Source organism: Aegilops tauschii, chromosome 3, assembly GCF_002575655.3.
Source record: "Aegilops tauschii subsp. strangulata cultivar AL8/78 chromosome 3, Aet v6.0, whole genome shotgun sequence".
Classification (NCBI taxonomy): Eukaryota; Viridiplantae; Streptophyta; class Magnoliopsida; order Poales; family Poaceae; genus Aegilops; species Aegilops tauschii.
Window position 1 is genome coordinate 128,021,259 of NC_053037.3, and position 15,971 is coordinate 128,037,229.

Sequence of the window (15,971 nt, forward strand, 5' to 3'; positions counted from 1 at the left end):
TCCCAAGGAAGATTTGTCCCCTGGACCAGGACACATGAAATAAGGACCTGCTGGTCCGTTTTCTTCATCATTTTCTGCGATTTTTGCACTGCTGTTTTCTGCATCATCACAAGGCTCATGGAGACTATTAGTAGGGTTACAACATATGATCATCACAATTTGTAATACCCCCTTGATCATAGCCAGAGAGATGAGAGGGTAGGAGCAAGATTTCCTTGCGGAGGAGTGCACCGGCGTTGGGATGGAGATCCGCAAAGGGGAACTTGGTCTCACAAAAACAACATCGCGAGAGATGTATACCCTACCAGTGGAGATGTCAAGACACTTGACACCTTTGTGTTGGGCACTATAGCCAAGGAAAGCACACCGTTTGGATCTAAACATGAGCTTGCGATTGTTGTAAGGCCGAATATTTGGCCAACAAGCACAACCAAAGACACGGAGAGAGGTGTTCAATATCATGTTTGACATACTCTTCTAGGAAGATGTACAAGCACATCATGTGTCCCTCAAGTGCTCACTGCATCTTCAATTGGCTCTGGGAATGTGCAAGCAGAATCAAACACAAAATATTCTTTGTATGATAGAGTTAACGCCAAGGGGTTACTGAAAAGAAAATCGTTTCACATGGATTCATTCTACTGTGTAGTATGCAATGAAAACATAGAGGAGAACATCCATCATCTTCTTTGGTATTGTACCTTTGCTCAGTCTTGTTTTTTTTTTGAAAAGTAGGATTACCCCCGGCCTCTGCATCTGGACGATGCATGCAGCCATAATCTCTCTAAATAGGCACAAGGGAATTTCATTCTTTGATATGAAGTGTCGCTATTACATCAGACCTTTCCCAAACATATAGCCTTGGACATCATCATCATGAGCAGCTGGAACATTTGGATGCAGAGAGATGAAAACATTTTCAGAAATAAAGTACCAGGAATTTTATCTTTGAAGCATAGGCTCAAGCAAGATCTCTGTTGGTCAATCATAGGACAAATGCAAAGCTAAACTCTCTCAGTCAGTGGATTGCATCCCTGATTTGATTAGTTTCTTTCTCTATTTGCTATTTCCCATGTTAGAAAAACTGGAGTTGGTTTGCTGCAGATTTTCATCTGCTTGCATGTATGTTTGTACATATTTTAAATTTTAATGGAAAATACACCGTAGAACTATTGTTCTACGAATAGTTCTACGGTTTCAGCGTAAAAAAAACCCTCTCCAAACCCATCATTTCTTTGAAAAGAGGGAAAAACCTCGGCTCTCTAAACGCATCTATCCGGATCTAAAATATCTCAAACTGAATCTATATCCGATTTATAAAACATGGCAACACTGTTTGTCCAGATTATAACTAGGACGATAAATTGGGTATAGTAGTACAATACAACTAAATCTATATCACGATTGTATGACAAATACAAGTATGCTTCTGATCATAAATACTATAGCCGGATGCAAATGCAACTTTAATTCTCAGGGTAGTCATATAGTATATGGCGACATCTACCCGTAAGTCGAGGAGAGCTCAGATCACACTTCTGCAGAATATGTGCCACTGTCGCCCCCGTCCATAATGTTCTGAAATGAAGTTGGAATTGGAGGCAACTCAACGTCAACGGCGCCTTCCAGCATGCGTACAGCTTGCCCCATTGATGGCCTGTGGATCTCATCATCCTGGATGCACCAGCAAGCAACCCTACAGGCAACATCCAGCTCTTTTTCATTGCCATCTCCTCGTAGCCGGCCATCGAGCTGTTAGGAATAAGCAACTTGTATTCCCATGAGGCCATAGGCCGATATATATATATATACGTACAGGTGTGGTACATATGCAGGAAACCCCTTATACAATGGGATAAATACAAAGGGGTATGCATGACTTATATTATAACTCTAACACCCCCCCCCCTCAAACTCATGGTGGAGGAACAACAATGAGTTTGGAGAGATAAAAGCCATGTTGTGCTCTAGTCTGGGCCTTCGTCAGGAAATCCGCCAACTGTAACTCGGAAGGCACATACTGAAGAGCAACGACCTGATCCTGCACAGCAGCGCGCACATAGAAAGCATCAACACCAATATGCTTGGTGAGCTCATGCTTCACAGGATCGCGCGCAATGCTGATAGCACCTGTACTGTCAGATAAGAGCATAGTCGGTGTAGTGACAGAAACACCAAAGTCCTGAAGTAACCACCATAACCAAGTCACCTCTGCCGTCAAAAGAGCCATAGCTCGCAACTCAGCCTCAGCACTCGAACGGGAAACTGCAATCTGTTTCTTCGTCTTCCAGGCAATGAGAGAACCGCCAAGAAAAACACAGTAAGCAGAAAGCGAACGGCGATCAGAAGGATCACTAGCCCACGTAGCATCCGCATAGGCCTGAAGCTGTAAAGAACTGGAGCTAGGAAAGAAGAGACGGTGAGAGATCGTACCCCGAAGATATCGGAGAACACGAAGGAGATGACTATAATGAACCGATGTGGGAGCAGAAACAAACTGACTCAGGATATGAACCGGATAAGAGATGTCCGGACGAGTGACAGCTAGATAGACAAGACTGCCAATGAGATGACGATAACGCGTCGGGTCAGGGAGAGGATCACCATCAGTAGCACGAAGGTGAACATTGAGCTCCATAGGAGTCTCAACAGTGCGCTCGTCAGAAAGAGCAGCACGAGCAAGAAGATCCTGGATATACTTTTCCTGGGATATAAAAAAGCCATCAGAGGTAGAAGAGACTTTAATCCCAAGAAAATAGCGAAGAGGTCCAAGATCAGACATAAGAAACTGCTCACTAAGACGGGCCTTTACAAAGGCAATATACTCGGGGTCATCCCCAGTGATGACCATATCATCAACATAGAGAAGAAGAAGAGTCCGACCACGAGGAGAAAGGTGAATAAACAATGCGGGATCATGAACACTTGCTGAAAAACCAGCAGTAGTGACCACAGAAGCAAAACGCTCAAACCAGGCACGAGGGGCTTGCTTAAGGCCATAGAGAGAGCGACGAAGACGACACACCATGCCATCAGGAACAGAATACCCAGGTGGTGGCTGCATGTACACCTCCTCACGCAGCTCACCATTAAGAAAGGCATTCTTAACATCAAGCTGAGATATAGACCAGTGGCGTGCAGAGGCAACGGCAAGAAGTGTACGAATAGTGGTCATATGGGCCACAGGAGCAAAAGTCTCGTCATAATCACGACCATGCTCCTGCTGAAAACCACGAGCCACGAGACGAGCTTTGTGACGCTCAAGAGAACCATCGGAGCGAGTCTTAACCTTGTAGACCCACTTACAAGTGATGGGACGGACTCCGGGAGGAAGAGAAACAAGATCCCAGGTACCAGTGCATTCAAGAGCAGCAATCTCCTCCGCCATCGCAAACTGCCATTCAGGATGAACAACAGCCTGACGGTAAGAAGTCGGCTCAAGAACAGCAGCACCAGCGGTGGGAAATCCAAAGCGATCAATAGACGGACGAGGACGAGAACGCAAACCATAAGTAGGCTGAGAGGAAGAGGACGACTCATCCAAGGAAGCATCCACAGGTCGGGAACGACGAGTGTAATGCTGTGGAAGAGATGGAACAAGAGAAGGAGGAATCACCAAGGTAGAATCAGGGGGTGGCGACGAAGAAGTCACCGGAGATGAAGGTGTAGAATCCGGTGACATGCTAGGTGAGGAGACCGGGGAAGATGGTGGCGGTGAATCGACGAGGGGTGGAGAAGCAGAGGGAGTGGGACGAATAGGTACAGGCGCGACGGGAGGAAGAGGGGAGTCAGGAAAAGTGAGAAAAGAGATATCCTTCACTGAAAAGACCGTGGAAGATGGTCGTGGGTAAAAAGGACGAGACTCATCAAAAGTCACATCACGAGAGATACGCATCCGACGACCGACAGGATCCCAACAACGATAGCCCTTATGCTCATCACTGTAGCCTAAGAAGACACACTCAACAGACTGAGCGGTCAGTTTGGTGCGTTCGCGAGGGGCAAGAAGAACATAGCAAACACAACCAAACAAGCGAAGCATCGAATAATCGGGAGAGCGATCAAACAGACGCTCAAAAGGAACACCACCCTGCAAAGCAGCAGATGGCTGAAGGTTGATGAGATAGACAGAAGTGGAGATAGCCTCGGTCCAAAAATGAGGCGGAAGAGAGGCGGCGATCATCATAGCACGAGCCGTCTCAAGAAGGTGACGATGCTTGCGCTCAGACACACCATTCTGAGCATGAGCACCAGGACAAGAGAACTGGGCAAGAGTACCCTGCTCAGCAAGGACACCACGCAACATCTTAGAGATATACTCACCAGCGGAGTCAGCACGAAAAACACGAATGGGTGAAGAGAACTGAGTATGAACCATGGCAGCAAAACGCTTATAAATAGACAACACCTCACTACGTGAAGTCATGAAATAAAGCCATGTGTAACGAGAAAAATCATCGATGAAAATAATATAGTATTTATGACCACCTTTCGAAGTGAAAGGAGCCGGACCCCATACATCAGAATGGACTAAATCGAAAGGACGCTGAGACACTGACTCACTATGAGAATATGGTAGCTGAATCTGCTTGCCAAGACGACAACCCTGACACTCTAAAGAGACATCTCCTGAGACAGACCCCAGAAGGCCTCGACGAACTAAAGACGATAATCGAGAACCACACAGATGACCAAGTCGATGATGCCACTGCTTGAAGGAACCAGTAACAGAAGCGACAGCAGCGGAGGAACTGGCGATGGTGGTGGCAGCGGAAGGAACATGAAGCCAGTCCAACTCCCAAAGACCCTGAGAATCACGGCGGCGAGGGCCAGCCCCAACCAGAGTGTGCGTGCGACGATCCTGGACAGAACAAGAGTCAACATCAAGGATGACACGACAACCAGAATCAGTAAGTTGACCGGCAGAAAACAGATTCATGGTAAGTCGAGGAACATGAGCAACATCAGGAACAGAATAAGAAGGAGTAGAAAGATGGCCTCTACTGGCAACAGAAAGTGGAGTACCATCAGCAGTAAAGACATGAACAGGAGAATCCAGCGAACGAAGAGAAGACAAAGCGGAAGAATGAGAAGACATATGAAAAGAAGCTCCAGAATCCAGAACCCATGGGGATGTACCTGACTGTGTAGAGGGCGGGTGCTCAGTGCGGGAAGCATCAGTCACAGAACCAGCAGTACCCGTCGAGGAAGAACCTGAAGCCGCGAGCAGACGCTTAAGTCTCAAAATATCCTGCTCGGTCAAAGCAATGGCTGAAACTGGCGAGGGAGATGACGCAGTCCCTGATGATCGCGCCTTGCGCAGGTGTTTCCGCTTGGTGTAGCACTGGGACTCAATATGACCATCATTCTTGCAGTAGTCACAATGTGAACGGGGGCGACCTGAGCCTCCAGAAGGAGTGGGCAAGAGCGGCGGAGCACTCGAGCGAGAATGGGGCGGTGCAGCAGGTGGAGTGGAAGAAACCCGAGTAGCGAGCACAGAGGGAACCTCCAGCAAACCAGCACCACGTAGGCGAGTCTCCTCAGCACGAATCTCTGAAAGTGCCTCCATGAGAGAAATACGGCCACGAGCAAGCAACTGAGCACGCCGGGGCTCAAACTCCTTACGGAGCCGAGACAGGAACTCGTAGACGCGATGAAACTCCAAATCGGCCTGGACAGCCTGGCAGCAGGGACAAGTACGACAACCAGCACTGCGGAGAGAATCAAGCTGGCGCCAGATAGCAGAACTCTGTGCATAAAAGTCATCAACAGTAGAGTCACCCTGCTGAAGAGCATGCTCCTGACGAACCACAGAAAGATATAAGGCATCACCAGAGGGCTCATAGCGCTGACGAAGACAGGTCCACATCTGGAAGACAGTAGGAAGACCCAGAAACTCAGAAGCAAACTGAGGCAGAACACTAGCAGTGAGAACAGCTGCAGCACGAGCATCATCATCAAGCCACTGGGTGTAAACAGACAAAGCACCATGATACGTCTGAAGAGCCTCCTCATAAGCCAAAGCCCTCTCATCATAGGCACGATCAGCAGCCTCATCAGCAATCTTAGCCGCATCCTTGGCGGCCTGAGTAGCGTCCGGAGGAAGAACCAGTGGAGTCGGTGGAGTAGGGGCCACCGGAGGGACCGGACGTGGCGGACAGCAGACCTCGCCAGAAAGAACACCCCAGAGACGAATGCCACGCATGTGAATACGCATGAAGCCAGCGAACTCGGTGTAGTTGGTACCATCGAAGATCACCGGACAGCGAGGGACAGCAACGTAGCCTGATGCAGCAGACATTTTTTTTTTGGGCAAAGATCCGAAAATATCAGAGGCCGGACGAGGACGGCGGCTGGGAGCGAAATCCGGCGCAGCAGACCTCAGACAACACAGGCAACAGCAGTAGACGAACCCGGCCGGGAGCTGGCGAGCAAGCCTGGGCGGGAGCTAGCGGGCGGGCGGGAGCTGCGGACGGGAGCCCGTGCGGGAGCTGGCGGGCGGGCGACGGGAGCAGCGGACCCGTGCGGGAGCTGGCGGGCGGGCGACGGGAGCAGCGGACGGGAGCTGGCGACTTCGATCAGAAGGGAGGACGGGGCAGCCCAGCGTGGAGGAGAGAGAGCGGCCCAGCCCAGCGGGGCGATCCAACCAGCGCTGATCGGGAGGAGAGATCGAGAGGAGAGGCAGCGGCGACGGAAACTGCGAGCGGGAGGGAGCCGGCGGCTTCGATCGAGACAGATCAGCACGAGTTGCAGCGTGCAAAAAATTGACCTAGCTCTAATACCATGTTAGGAATAAGCAACTTGTATTCCCATGAGGCCATAGGCCGATATATATATACGTACAGGTGTGGTACATATGTAGGAAACCCCTTATACAACGGAATAAATACAAAGGGGTATACATGACTTATATTATAAGTCTAACACGAGCAAGCACAAGACATCTCCTTCGTTCACCTTAGCTGCAGCATAAAGGGGGAAGTACCGATGATTTCCATTCCCGGTAGCCCTCCTCCCGGAGATCAATTCGAGGAGCACAACACCAAAGCTGTAGACATCTGCCTTGTGAGTGATAGGCTGACCATACACCCACTCCGGTGCGAGATAGCCGATGGTTCCACGGAGGGTGGTCAGTGCCGTGCTCATGTCCCGTCCGAGAAGCTTCGCCATGCCAAAATCTGCGATTTTGTGGCAGAATTCAGCATCCAGTAGTATGTTCTCGGGCTTGATGTCGCAGTGTATGATGCAGTCCCTGCATTCCTCGTGCAGATAGGAAAGACCTTTACCCACACCAATGGCAATGCGACGGCGAAGATTCCAGCTCAATATGCTTGTTCCCTCTGAAAAGAGATGAGAATTCAAGGAACCATTTGCCATATACTCATAGACCAGCAGCCTTCTGGTCCCTTCGCTGCAGAATCCGAACAGGCGCACAAGATTGGTGTGTTGAATCAGCCCAAGAGTCTGTACTTCTGCTCGGAATTGCTTATCTCTGTGCCCGAAGCTTTTAAGCTCCTTCACGGCTACATCAGTTGGACCTGCAACTGTTCCCTTGAATACACTTCCAAAGCCTCCTTCGCCGAGTTTGTCAGAGAAATTTCTTGTGGCTCTCTTGAGCTGCGTATAGGTGTAAACAGCAAGAAAACCATCCACTTTAGTCTGTCTTGAAGATATCTTGTACAGCCAGAAAATCACCAGCATGATAAGAAGACCAACAACTATTGGACCAATAACCAACATGACATGCTGTATGTGTCCTTGCCGCCTTTTACCATGAGAACCTATACGCATGGAAATCTTGGTGTGGTGAATGGTACCATTTCCAAAAGTCAAATTAAGCAACACATTATACCATATCTTGCATCCAGAGAGATCATAGGAATATGCGACGCAATAGCATTGGCTCAGACAGGTTGCTTCACAGTCTTCACTAGTTTCTTCGCTTGTATCTTGAGGGTTGGCAGGAAGGCCTTGCAGGTTGTCTAACAAAACAAACGAGTCGGTGGAGATGCCGTCTTCGCAATCTGAGGGTATTACTCTAGAGCAGCCGCTAACAAATTGCCCAAGCCTCCATTCATCTGGATCACTTGGTCTGAAACCATCAATGCACGCACATGTTCCTGCGCTTGTGCAAGCACTGAATGCGCCGCAATAGAAAGCACTGATTTTGCAGCTGGAGGGATAGCTCCACAGAGGTTGCCAACCAGTAATCGTCGCATTATTTACCCACCTCAGCAGACTGACTTGCCCCATATGCAGTCTCATGAATTGGAGATCATTTGGGTTCTCTGGATAATTTAGCCAGACCAAACCGCCTTCTTCTCCCCTATGTTACCATCCCGTCTGGAAAGGTACCAAGATGGTCATGCCCATCAATGGACATGACAAATCCCATCTTCCTACTCTGGTCAATCACGAGGGTGCAATGGTAAGGAGGCTTGGATAAAGTAAGTGAGATGTGTGCTCCGGTGGCCATGTCCAATCCTAGCCATGCTCCAGGTAGCAGAGCATCAGCTGGATGATCAAAGCTCTGCCATATGACCTTAGAATGGTTGGTCTGATCTCTCACAACAAAATTCCCAGTGTTAAGGAGAACCGCCACAGAACCGGCTGATCCATTTGTTGCTGAACCCGAGGTCCAGAGAACAGAACCAAGCTCCTCGATATATAATTCACCTGCGGCAAGGTACAAGGTTGTGTTGAGGAAGCTGGTGATAGGGATTCTGTTCCCCAGCCAGAACATAGCTCGGTGGCTGCCTATCAGGTTCTTGTACTGTATGCCCAAGTAGTGCTTCATGGCACCTGGGGACGGGGAGAAGAACCCCAACTCAAATACACCATTCTCGGAGACCAAAATTTCGCTGCCCGAGATAGATTGGCCAGGAAGAAGGGTATCCGTTGGAACTGCAGCTTGACTTGCATCAAATACCAGGAACATGTAGGGGATCAGTGCAGCAAATAAGAGAGAGATAGAAGACTTGCAGTTCATTTTCTTCACGTGTAAGCACAATCTATCTGTGAAGCCAGAAGAAGACAAAAAGCAAAGAAATGATCAATATATACATGGTTATGATGGAAAACTGAAACAAGGGCAGATATTATAATACACACCTCAAGCAAAGAAGCTTCGCGTTGCTCTCATCTCCATGCTATACTCGCTGTTTCTGCAGTTCTCCAGTAGTGGTGGTTGGTTTTGTTTACAAATAGGAGAGCAACCTGTTAGTTGATCAGGACAGTTATCTGTCTAAGTGGACAAGTCCAAGCAGGGTCAAGCAACCTATTTTGACTAATCGATAATGACAAATGGTAACCATGTGCTTTCACTAATGGCTTTTGCCAAACATTCCACTTAACAAGGCTTTCAGATGTGTGCCTTGTTCCACCTCCAGCCTGCTCCATACACGGTCCACTCAACAAGTGCTCTTTTTTCTTTTTCCGTTCTTTTGTTTTCTTTACATAAGTTATGTAGTTGATGGGCAGAAAATCAGAGCCTCAGAGAGAAGTAGACATCGTCTCCTCAGGGCGTAAACTTGGTACTGTTCACTCGATCGCCATCGTTGTCCTGGTCGAATACAATCTTCTTTCGTGCAAGGACAAGAACAGTGACAAGGTTAGAATTAAATCACTAATATTGCACGAAAAAGCAAGCATCCCTACAAATGTGATAATCTAGTAGATAAAGTGGCAACATTATATGACGTGTACAAGGCGTACTCCAGTTATAGACCAGCATTACTAACACTGACAAACTGAAAACGTTTCTTACTGTAAATAACTCATTAAGAAGAGTTACAGCTGCACTTAAGTTTCAGAAACAGAACCAAATTGTAATTGCAAACAAATTGGATTATTCTAAAATTGATTTCATAATGCATTTTTTCAGACTGCACAGCCTAACATAGAGTAGGAATCCAAAAGGGTTTACATTAGGGTTTTTTCACCACATTTTATGACTGCACAACCTATCGTAGAAGTGTATTAATTCCACTGTCCCGGGTGCATGAGGTTCTAGGAGTTTGCATCAACCAATGGAAATGAACAGAAGATCATGGCCTTCATTTGTTCCATTCATCAGTCATCACGTTCCCACTTAAGATGAGAGCTTAGTAATATGTTCAACGCCACACCAATTATTTAATGCATGAGCTGGCCAACAGCATGTCCACTCATGGTAAAATTCAATTATTATTTTTCTGCCATAAATTCATCATCCATACCATATATACTATAGTAGATGATTAACTTATATACAGGAGAGCAACATGTTGGTTGATAAGGACATTTAGCTGTCTAAGTGGACAAGTCCAAGCATGGTCAAGCAACATATTTTGACAAACGGTAACAAAGTGTTTTCGCTAATGGTTTTTGCCAAATATTCCACTCAACAAGGCTTTCAGATTTGTGCCTTGCTCCAGACCTCCAGTCTGCTCCATACATGGTCTGCTCCTGTGGGTCTATTATTCCTTTTTCTTTTTCCGTTCTTTTGTTTCTTTTCATGAGTTATATGTATATAGTTGATGGGCATGAAGTCGGAGCCTCAGAGAGAAGTACAAATTGTCTCCTCAGGGCATAAACATAGTATTATTCACCAGATCGCATCACTGTCCTGGTCAAAATACAATCTTCTTTCATGCAAGGACAAGACCAGTGACAAAGTTAGAGTTAATTTAGAGATAACTAATATTGCATGAAAAAGCAAGCATCCCTGCAAGCATCCATACCATATCTGTAGTAGGTGATTACCTTTCATTCACGGGTAATAACAAGCCTTCCGACTTACTGAAAAGACGCGTGTTGCAAAACGCAGGCGTGTGGTGCCTCCTTTTACCAACTTCTTCACGGCGACACCCCTGTATAGATTCACCGCCTGCTGAAAGGTGTAACTGTACGACATCTTCATAAGTCGATAGGAGATGAATGCACGGAAGAATCTGCAAGGAAGTGTATCTTCTTTTTCCAACTTCTGTGAATCCCTACAACAATCCGCAGAGGGATATGTACGGTGTACAAAACGAGTTATTCAGTAGAGAGTCATACTTTAGAACTGGAAACAAATCATAACACAGATACTGACCACAACTCAGCAACAAGTGACTAATTCCTAGCAACCTACTTCAGAAATCAGAATATATAACACTGTCATCACCCTCCATAAGATTCTGAAAGGAAGCTGGAATAGGGGGCATCTCAGTGTCTAGGACACCTTCCAACATGCGAACAACTTGTCCCATTGACGGCCTGTCATTCTCCTCGTCCTGAATGCACCAACAGGCGACCCTGCAGGTGACATCCAGCTCCTTCACATTAGCATCTCCTTCCAGCCTAGCATCCAGCAGGCACAGAACCTCCCCTTCGCTCACCTGAGCAGCGGCATAGACCGGAAAATATCGATGGCTCCCAAATTTCACCACCTCAGTGCTCCTTCTCCCCGAGATGATCTCGAAGAGCACAATGCCGAAGCTGTACACATCTGCCTTCTTAGTGATCGGCAGCCCCGATATCCACTCCGGCGCAAGATATCCCATGGTTCCTCGGATGGTGGTCAGCGCGGAGTTGAATTCTCGTCCAAGCAGCTTTGCCATACCGAAATCGGCAATCTTGGGGCAGAATTCTGCATCAAGCAGTATGTTCTCAGGTTTGATGTCACAGTGTATGATACAGTCCTCACATTCTTCATGTAGATAGGCTAGACCCTTGGCGATGCCTAGTGCAATTTGGCACCGAACATTCCAACTCAACAGACCAGACTTCTCTGAAAAGAGATGAGCATCCAAAGAGCCATTTGGCATGCACTCATACACCAGCAATCTTCTTTTCCCTTTGACGCAAAATCCCAAGAGACGAACAAGATTGCTGTGCTGGATCATCCCAAGTGTCTGAACTTCTGTCCTGAATTGCTTCTCTGCTTGCCCGAGGACCTTGAGATCCTTCACAGCGATGGCAGTTGATCCTGGCATTGTTCCCCTGAAAACACTTCCGAATCCTCCCTCGCCGATTTTATCAGAGAAATTCATCGTGGCTTTCTTGATCTGTGCATAAGAGTAGACTGCAAGAGGGCCTTCTACTTCAAACTTCCCGGCGCCAAATGAATCCCTCCTGAATTTCCATAGCAACACCGATATCAGTACCAAAGAAGCAAGGCCTATGAATCCAGTTACCAATAACACTATTCCTCTTGTTTGCAAGCCTTTCTTGTTCCTGAGCTTGGAGCCCAAACGGAGGTAGATCTTGGTGTACGGAGGCCTAGCAGCCAAACTCAGATTGTACAGGTTGTGGTACCATAGCTTGCATCCATGGCCATACGAATAGGCGACGCAGTAGCATTTGCTCCGGCAAGCCGCCCTGCAGTCTTCGTCGGTTCCGGCCACCTCGTCCTGGGCGTTGTAAGGAAGCCCTTGCAGCTTGTCCAGCGGGGCGAAGGAGTCGTCGTGCTCCGTCTGGCCGTCGGACTCGCAGCTCAGCGGGAGAGACCTCGAGCAGCCGGTGACGAAGTACCCAAGCCCCCACTCAATCGGGTACGACGGCGCGAACCCGTCCACGCAGCCGCACTTCCCGCTGCCCGTGCAGGCGCCGAAGTCGCCGCAGAAGAACCTGCCGGATTTGCAATCGGAAGGGAAGGACCAGCGAGCGACCCAGCCGCCGGTGCCGTTTGCGGCGGGATCCGGCTCCGACCACCTCATCAGGCTGATCTGCCCCAGATTGAACTGCAAGAACTCGGTCCCATTCGCGGTTTCCGGGCGATTCAGCAGCAGCGAGCTGCCGTTGTCTTGAGAGGACACCATCCAGTCCGGGAAGGTGCCGCCGTTGGCGTGCCCGTCGGTGGTGAGCACGAACCCGTTCCTCCTGGTCGCGTCGACGCTGAGGCTGCCGTTGTGCGAGAAGCTCTTGAACGTCAGCGAGACGTTCTTCCCGGTGTCCCTGTCGAGCCCGAGCCTCGCGCCGGGGAGCATCGCGTCGCCGGGGTAGTCGAAGCTCTGCCACAGGACCAGGGAGGAGTTCCCCTGGTCCCTCAACACCAGGTTGCCGTTGTCGTGGAGGACCGCCACGGCGGCGGACGACGCATTGCCGCCCGGTGACAGCGACCACCAGAGGCTGGCCCCATTCTCCTTGATGTAGAGGCTGTCGCCGAAGATCTCCAGCGACGCGGCGGGCAGGTCGGTGATGACGACCCTGTCCCCGAGCCAGAAGGTGGGGCTGTTCCCCGCCATGTTCCTGAACCGGACCCCCAGGAAGTAGTGGATGCCGGGGCCCGGCGGAAAGAAGCCCAGCTCGAAGCCGCCGCTCTTGGAGACCAGGGTCTCGTTCCCGGAGATGCCCTTGCCGGGGAGGATGGTGTCCGTGGTGGCAGACGCGGCCCGCAGGGAACAGTGGAGGAGCAGGAATAACAGCGCCGCCGGTTTGGGTGGGGAGATGCCAAGGCCGAGCGAACGCGCCGCGCCGCCGCCATTGGTGGGCATAACTTTCAGAGGAGCGAAGGCGGCACCTTGCCCCACAATCAGTGGCGGCGGCGAACGCGCCGGCAACGCCAATGTACTACAGTTCCAAGAAAAATGTGGGAGGCTTCAGAGTGCAAGCACTTGTTTCTATTTTTTTGGAACGAAGGCTAGAGCCCGGCTTTGAATTAACAAAGCCATCAACCGGTCAGGAGTTACAACAAACAACCAAATTGCAGCGGTCAGAACAATACAATGGGGAACACTGGACTGAAACGCTGACTACAACCTCCACAAGCAGCTAATGAAAAGGAAATTAAGATTACAGATTGCAGAGGCCGAGCACTCCACACTAGGATCATAAGAAGTAAAGCAGAGCAGCAGAGCAGGGCATAGCCGACCTTCGAAGATGGCCATGCTCCAGGAACACCTAGAGAAGAAGGGGAACAACATCTTCCATCTCTATCACCGAAGAGGGACCCTACCCCCTCGCCATGGCTCGTAGGCGCCGCACAGTCGGGATTTAGAGAAGCTCACCCTAGAGCTAGAAGAATGCCGCCCTCACAACGAAAGGTGGACATAGTGCGGCCACTTCGATTTGGGATACCCCTAGCCGGCCGCTCCGCCGCGGTCCATGTCCAACTAGGTGGAGAAAAGCTTCGTGGAATCGGACGCTAAAAGGAGGCAGCTCAATCCCTCACCCACAGCGCCTCCCGACCGCATCCCGCCTCCCTAACGACGCCTCCAGCAAGGTCACGACGCGCAAGGCGCCGCCGCCGCCAAATCCGAGAGGATATAAGGTTTTCACCCGGGCAAGGTGGGTCGGGGGTGGAAAACAGGGGACCTCGGCTGCGCCCCCATGGAGGAAAGCAGCGCCCTTGGGCGTTGCCGCCGCCGGACCGGCCGGACCGGCCAAGGTTTCCCCCGGTCCCCTAGCTGGCCACCAACGCGCACCAACGCCGGGGCCAGAGAGGAATCACTAGCCACCGCCGACGGCGAGAGAGAGGTGGCAGGGAGAGGGATTTCAAACCTCCAGATCTGACGAAGAAACTTCGCGCCGCGGCCGGATTCCACCAACCACCCGCCGCCCGCGCGGCCAGGCACGCTGGCCAGCTCCCCTGCGAACGCCGCCCACCGCCCGACGGCGCCGCCTCTCCGGTTGGGGCCGCCGCCCCAGGAACCGCAGGCCTCCGAGAGGGGATGGAGCGCCGAGATCCCCGCCGCCACCTTCACCGACGCCCGCACGGGCTTCCCGGCGGCCGTCTCCGGTAGCGGCGAGGGGATGAAGGGAGAGGAGGGGGGTGGCGGCGGCCGCGGAACCCTAGTCGCCCCCGAGTCGCCCAGGGGGGCGACGCGAGGGCCGGGAGGAATCTTTCCCTTTGAAAACCTTCTTTCTCCTGCACGCCATGGTAGCACTTGTTTCTTTGAGAGACGTGTTCGGAGTTGAAAGTTGAAACTAGTCGCACTTGTTTTTCCTTTCGCAATTTAGGTTGACTGCTTTGTTTGCGTCGTCAGTTTTTTCTTTTTTGTTTTATAACTGAGAGCTTTATTTATTATACTATAGGAAATAGGAAATATGTCCGTGCATTATAACATGAGAAAAAAGAATCTCATATTCACTATGTTTCAGTCTCTAAAACTGCTCAACCGCGCCATGACGCGTCTCATGGGTATCATCAATTGTCTAACCGTGGACATGTTGGAGTCGGCGGCGTCTCAGCGGTTTACATATTTATGGATTTCATGTGTGTATACTTCTAATTCTATAATTTGATCTATGTCAAATGGTATATTTATTTCTCGCTCTGTCTTTTTTACATCTGCTCCTCCGTGAAATTACTAGTAATGGCAATTGATTATCTTGTATTGTGCAATGGTAAGTTAAATTGGTAGCAACATTCATGTTTTTCTTGCACTGTGAGTACATTTGAACTCATTGTAACGTAGTGGTAATTATAGAAAAGCTTGAGAAAAATACTGATAACAATGTCAATATTACACAGTCAGTGTAAAAGTCAACCTACTCAATTTTATTAGATTATGCATTCATAAAATAATATTTGGGAAGTCTTGCTTAAAAAAAACAAAGGCGACACCTAGTTGTTGATAAGTTGTTGATAAACGGGTGAGCTTTGTCCAACACATACTCTTATCTTCTCCTATTTTTAGTTTCCAGTCAATGCATACTCCCAATCTTTTCCCATTCGGTTTGCTTTCTTGCTTATCCCTCCAATCTAGCACAGAAGTAGTAGCTTCATCCGAAGGCAGCCAAGACCAGCCAGGGGCAAATTAGGAGAGCCTTTCTTGGTTGCAGTTCAACCGAGTTTCTCGAACTCTTCTATAAAAATATGTCGGGGGTGCTTGCCCCTTGGTCTCGTTTTTTTTTTGTTGCAGAGTTGCGGAGCTTCAGAAAATTCACAAGAACGTCAAAGGGCAAATAAATGTTCGTACGATTTTGTTCCGTCGTTAACTTGGAGAAAAAAACCACCAAAATATCTTCCATTGTTAAACAATATTCAAGCATGGTCGGCCAAGTTC

At 49.3% G+C, this 15,971-nt stretch overlaps 3 protein-coding genes across 3 annotated transcripts; all 3 read right to left on the reverse strand.

Annotated features, from left to right (window-relative positions):
• Positions 1-1,424: 1,424 nt before the first annotated feature.
• On the reverse strand, positions 1,425-9,387 carry LOC109777257 (G-type lectin S-receptor-like serine/threonine-protein kinase At2g19130). Its single transcript, XM_073510135.1, is given in 4 exon segments — positions 1,425-1,752; positions 6,928-8,328; positions 8,330-9,015; positions 9,112-9,387. Coding segments are annotated over 3 exon segments (2,283 nt in total). The 5' UTR covers positions 8,990-9,015; positions 9,112-9,387; the 3' UTR covers positions 1,425-1,530.
• LOC120975632 (uncharacterized) lies at positions 4,446-6,301 on the reverse strand. Its single transcript, XM_040402287.3, has 2 exons — positions 5,140-6,301; positions 4,446-4,861 (listed from the first exon to the last, which is right to left on the reverse strand). The coding sequence occupies exons 1-2, from the start codon at positions 6,299-6,301 to the stop codon at positions 4,815-4,817; spliced, it is 1,209 nt and encodes a 402-aa protein (XP_040258221.1). The 3' UTR covers positions 4,446-4,814.
• A 1,545-nt stretch (positions 9,388-10,932) lies between the features above and the next one.
• Positions 10,933-13,579, reverse strand: LOC109777255 (G-type lectin S-receptor-like serine/threonine-protein kinase At2g19130). The gene is made up of 2 exons (XM_020335902.4): positions 11,075-13,579; positions 10,933-10,973 (listed from the first exon to the last, which is right to left on the reverse strand). Exon 1 carries the CDS (start codon positions 13,455-13,457, stop codon positions 11,115-11,117), a length of 2,343 nt encoding a protein of 780 aa, XP_020191491.3. The 5' UTR covers positions 13,458-13,579; the 3' UTR covers positions 10,933-10,973; positions 11,075-11,114.
• Positions 13,580-15,971: the final 2,392 nt, after the last annotated feature.

Bases quoted from the DNA above. Each gene is read 5' to 3' on its own strand.
- LOC120975632 (XM_040402287.3), bottom strand. From the start codon at position 6,301: ATGTCTGCTGCATCAGGCTACGTTGCTGTCCCTCGCTGTCCGGTGATC. The intron at 4,862-5,139 runs GTACATCCCCAT...TGTTCTGTCCAG, and splicing joins CCCGCCCTCTACACAGTCAG to GATCGTCGCACGCACACTCT.
- LOC109777255 (XM_020335902.4), bottom strand. From the start codon at position 13,457: ATGCCCACCAATGGCGGCGGCGCGGCGCGTTCGCTCGGCCTTGGCATC.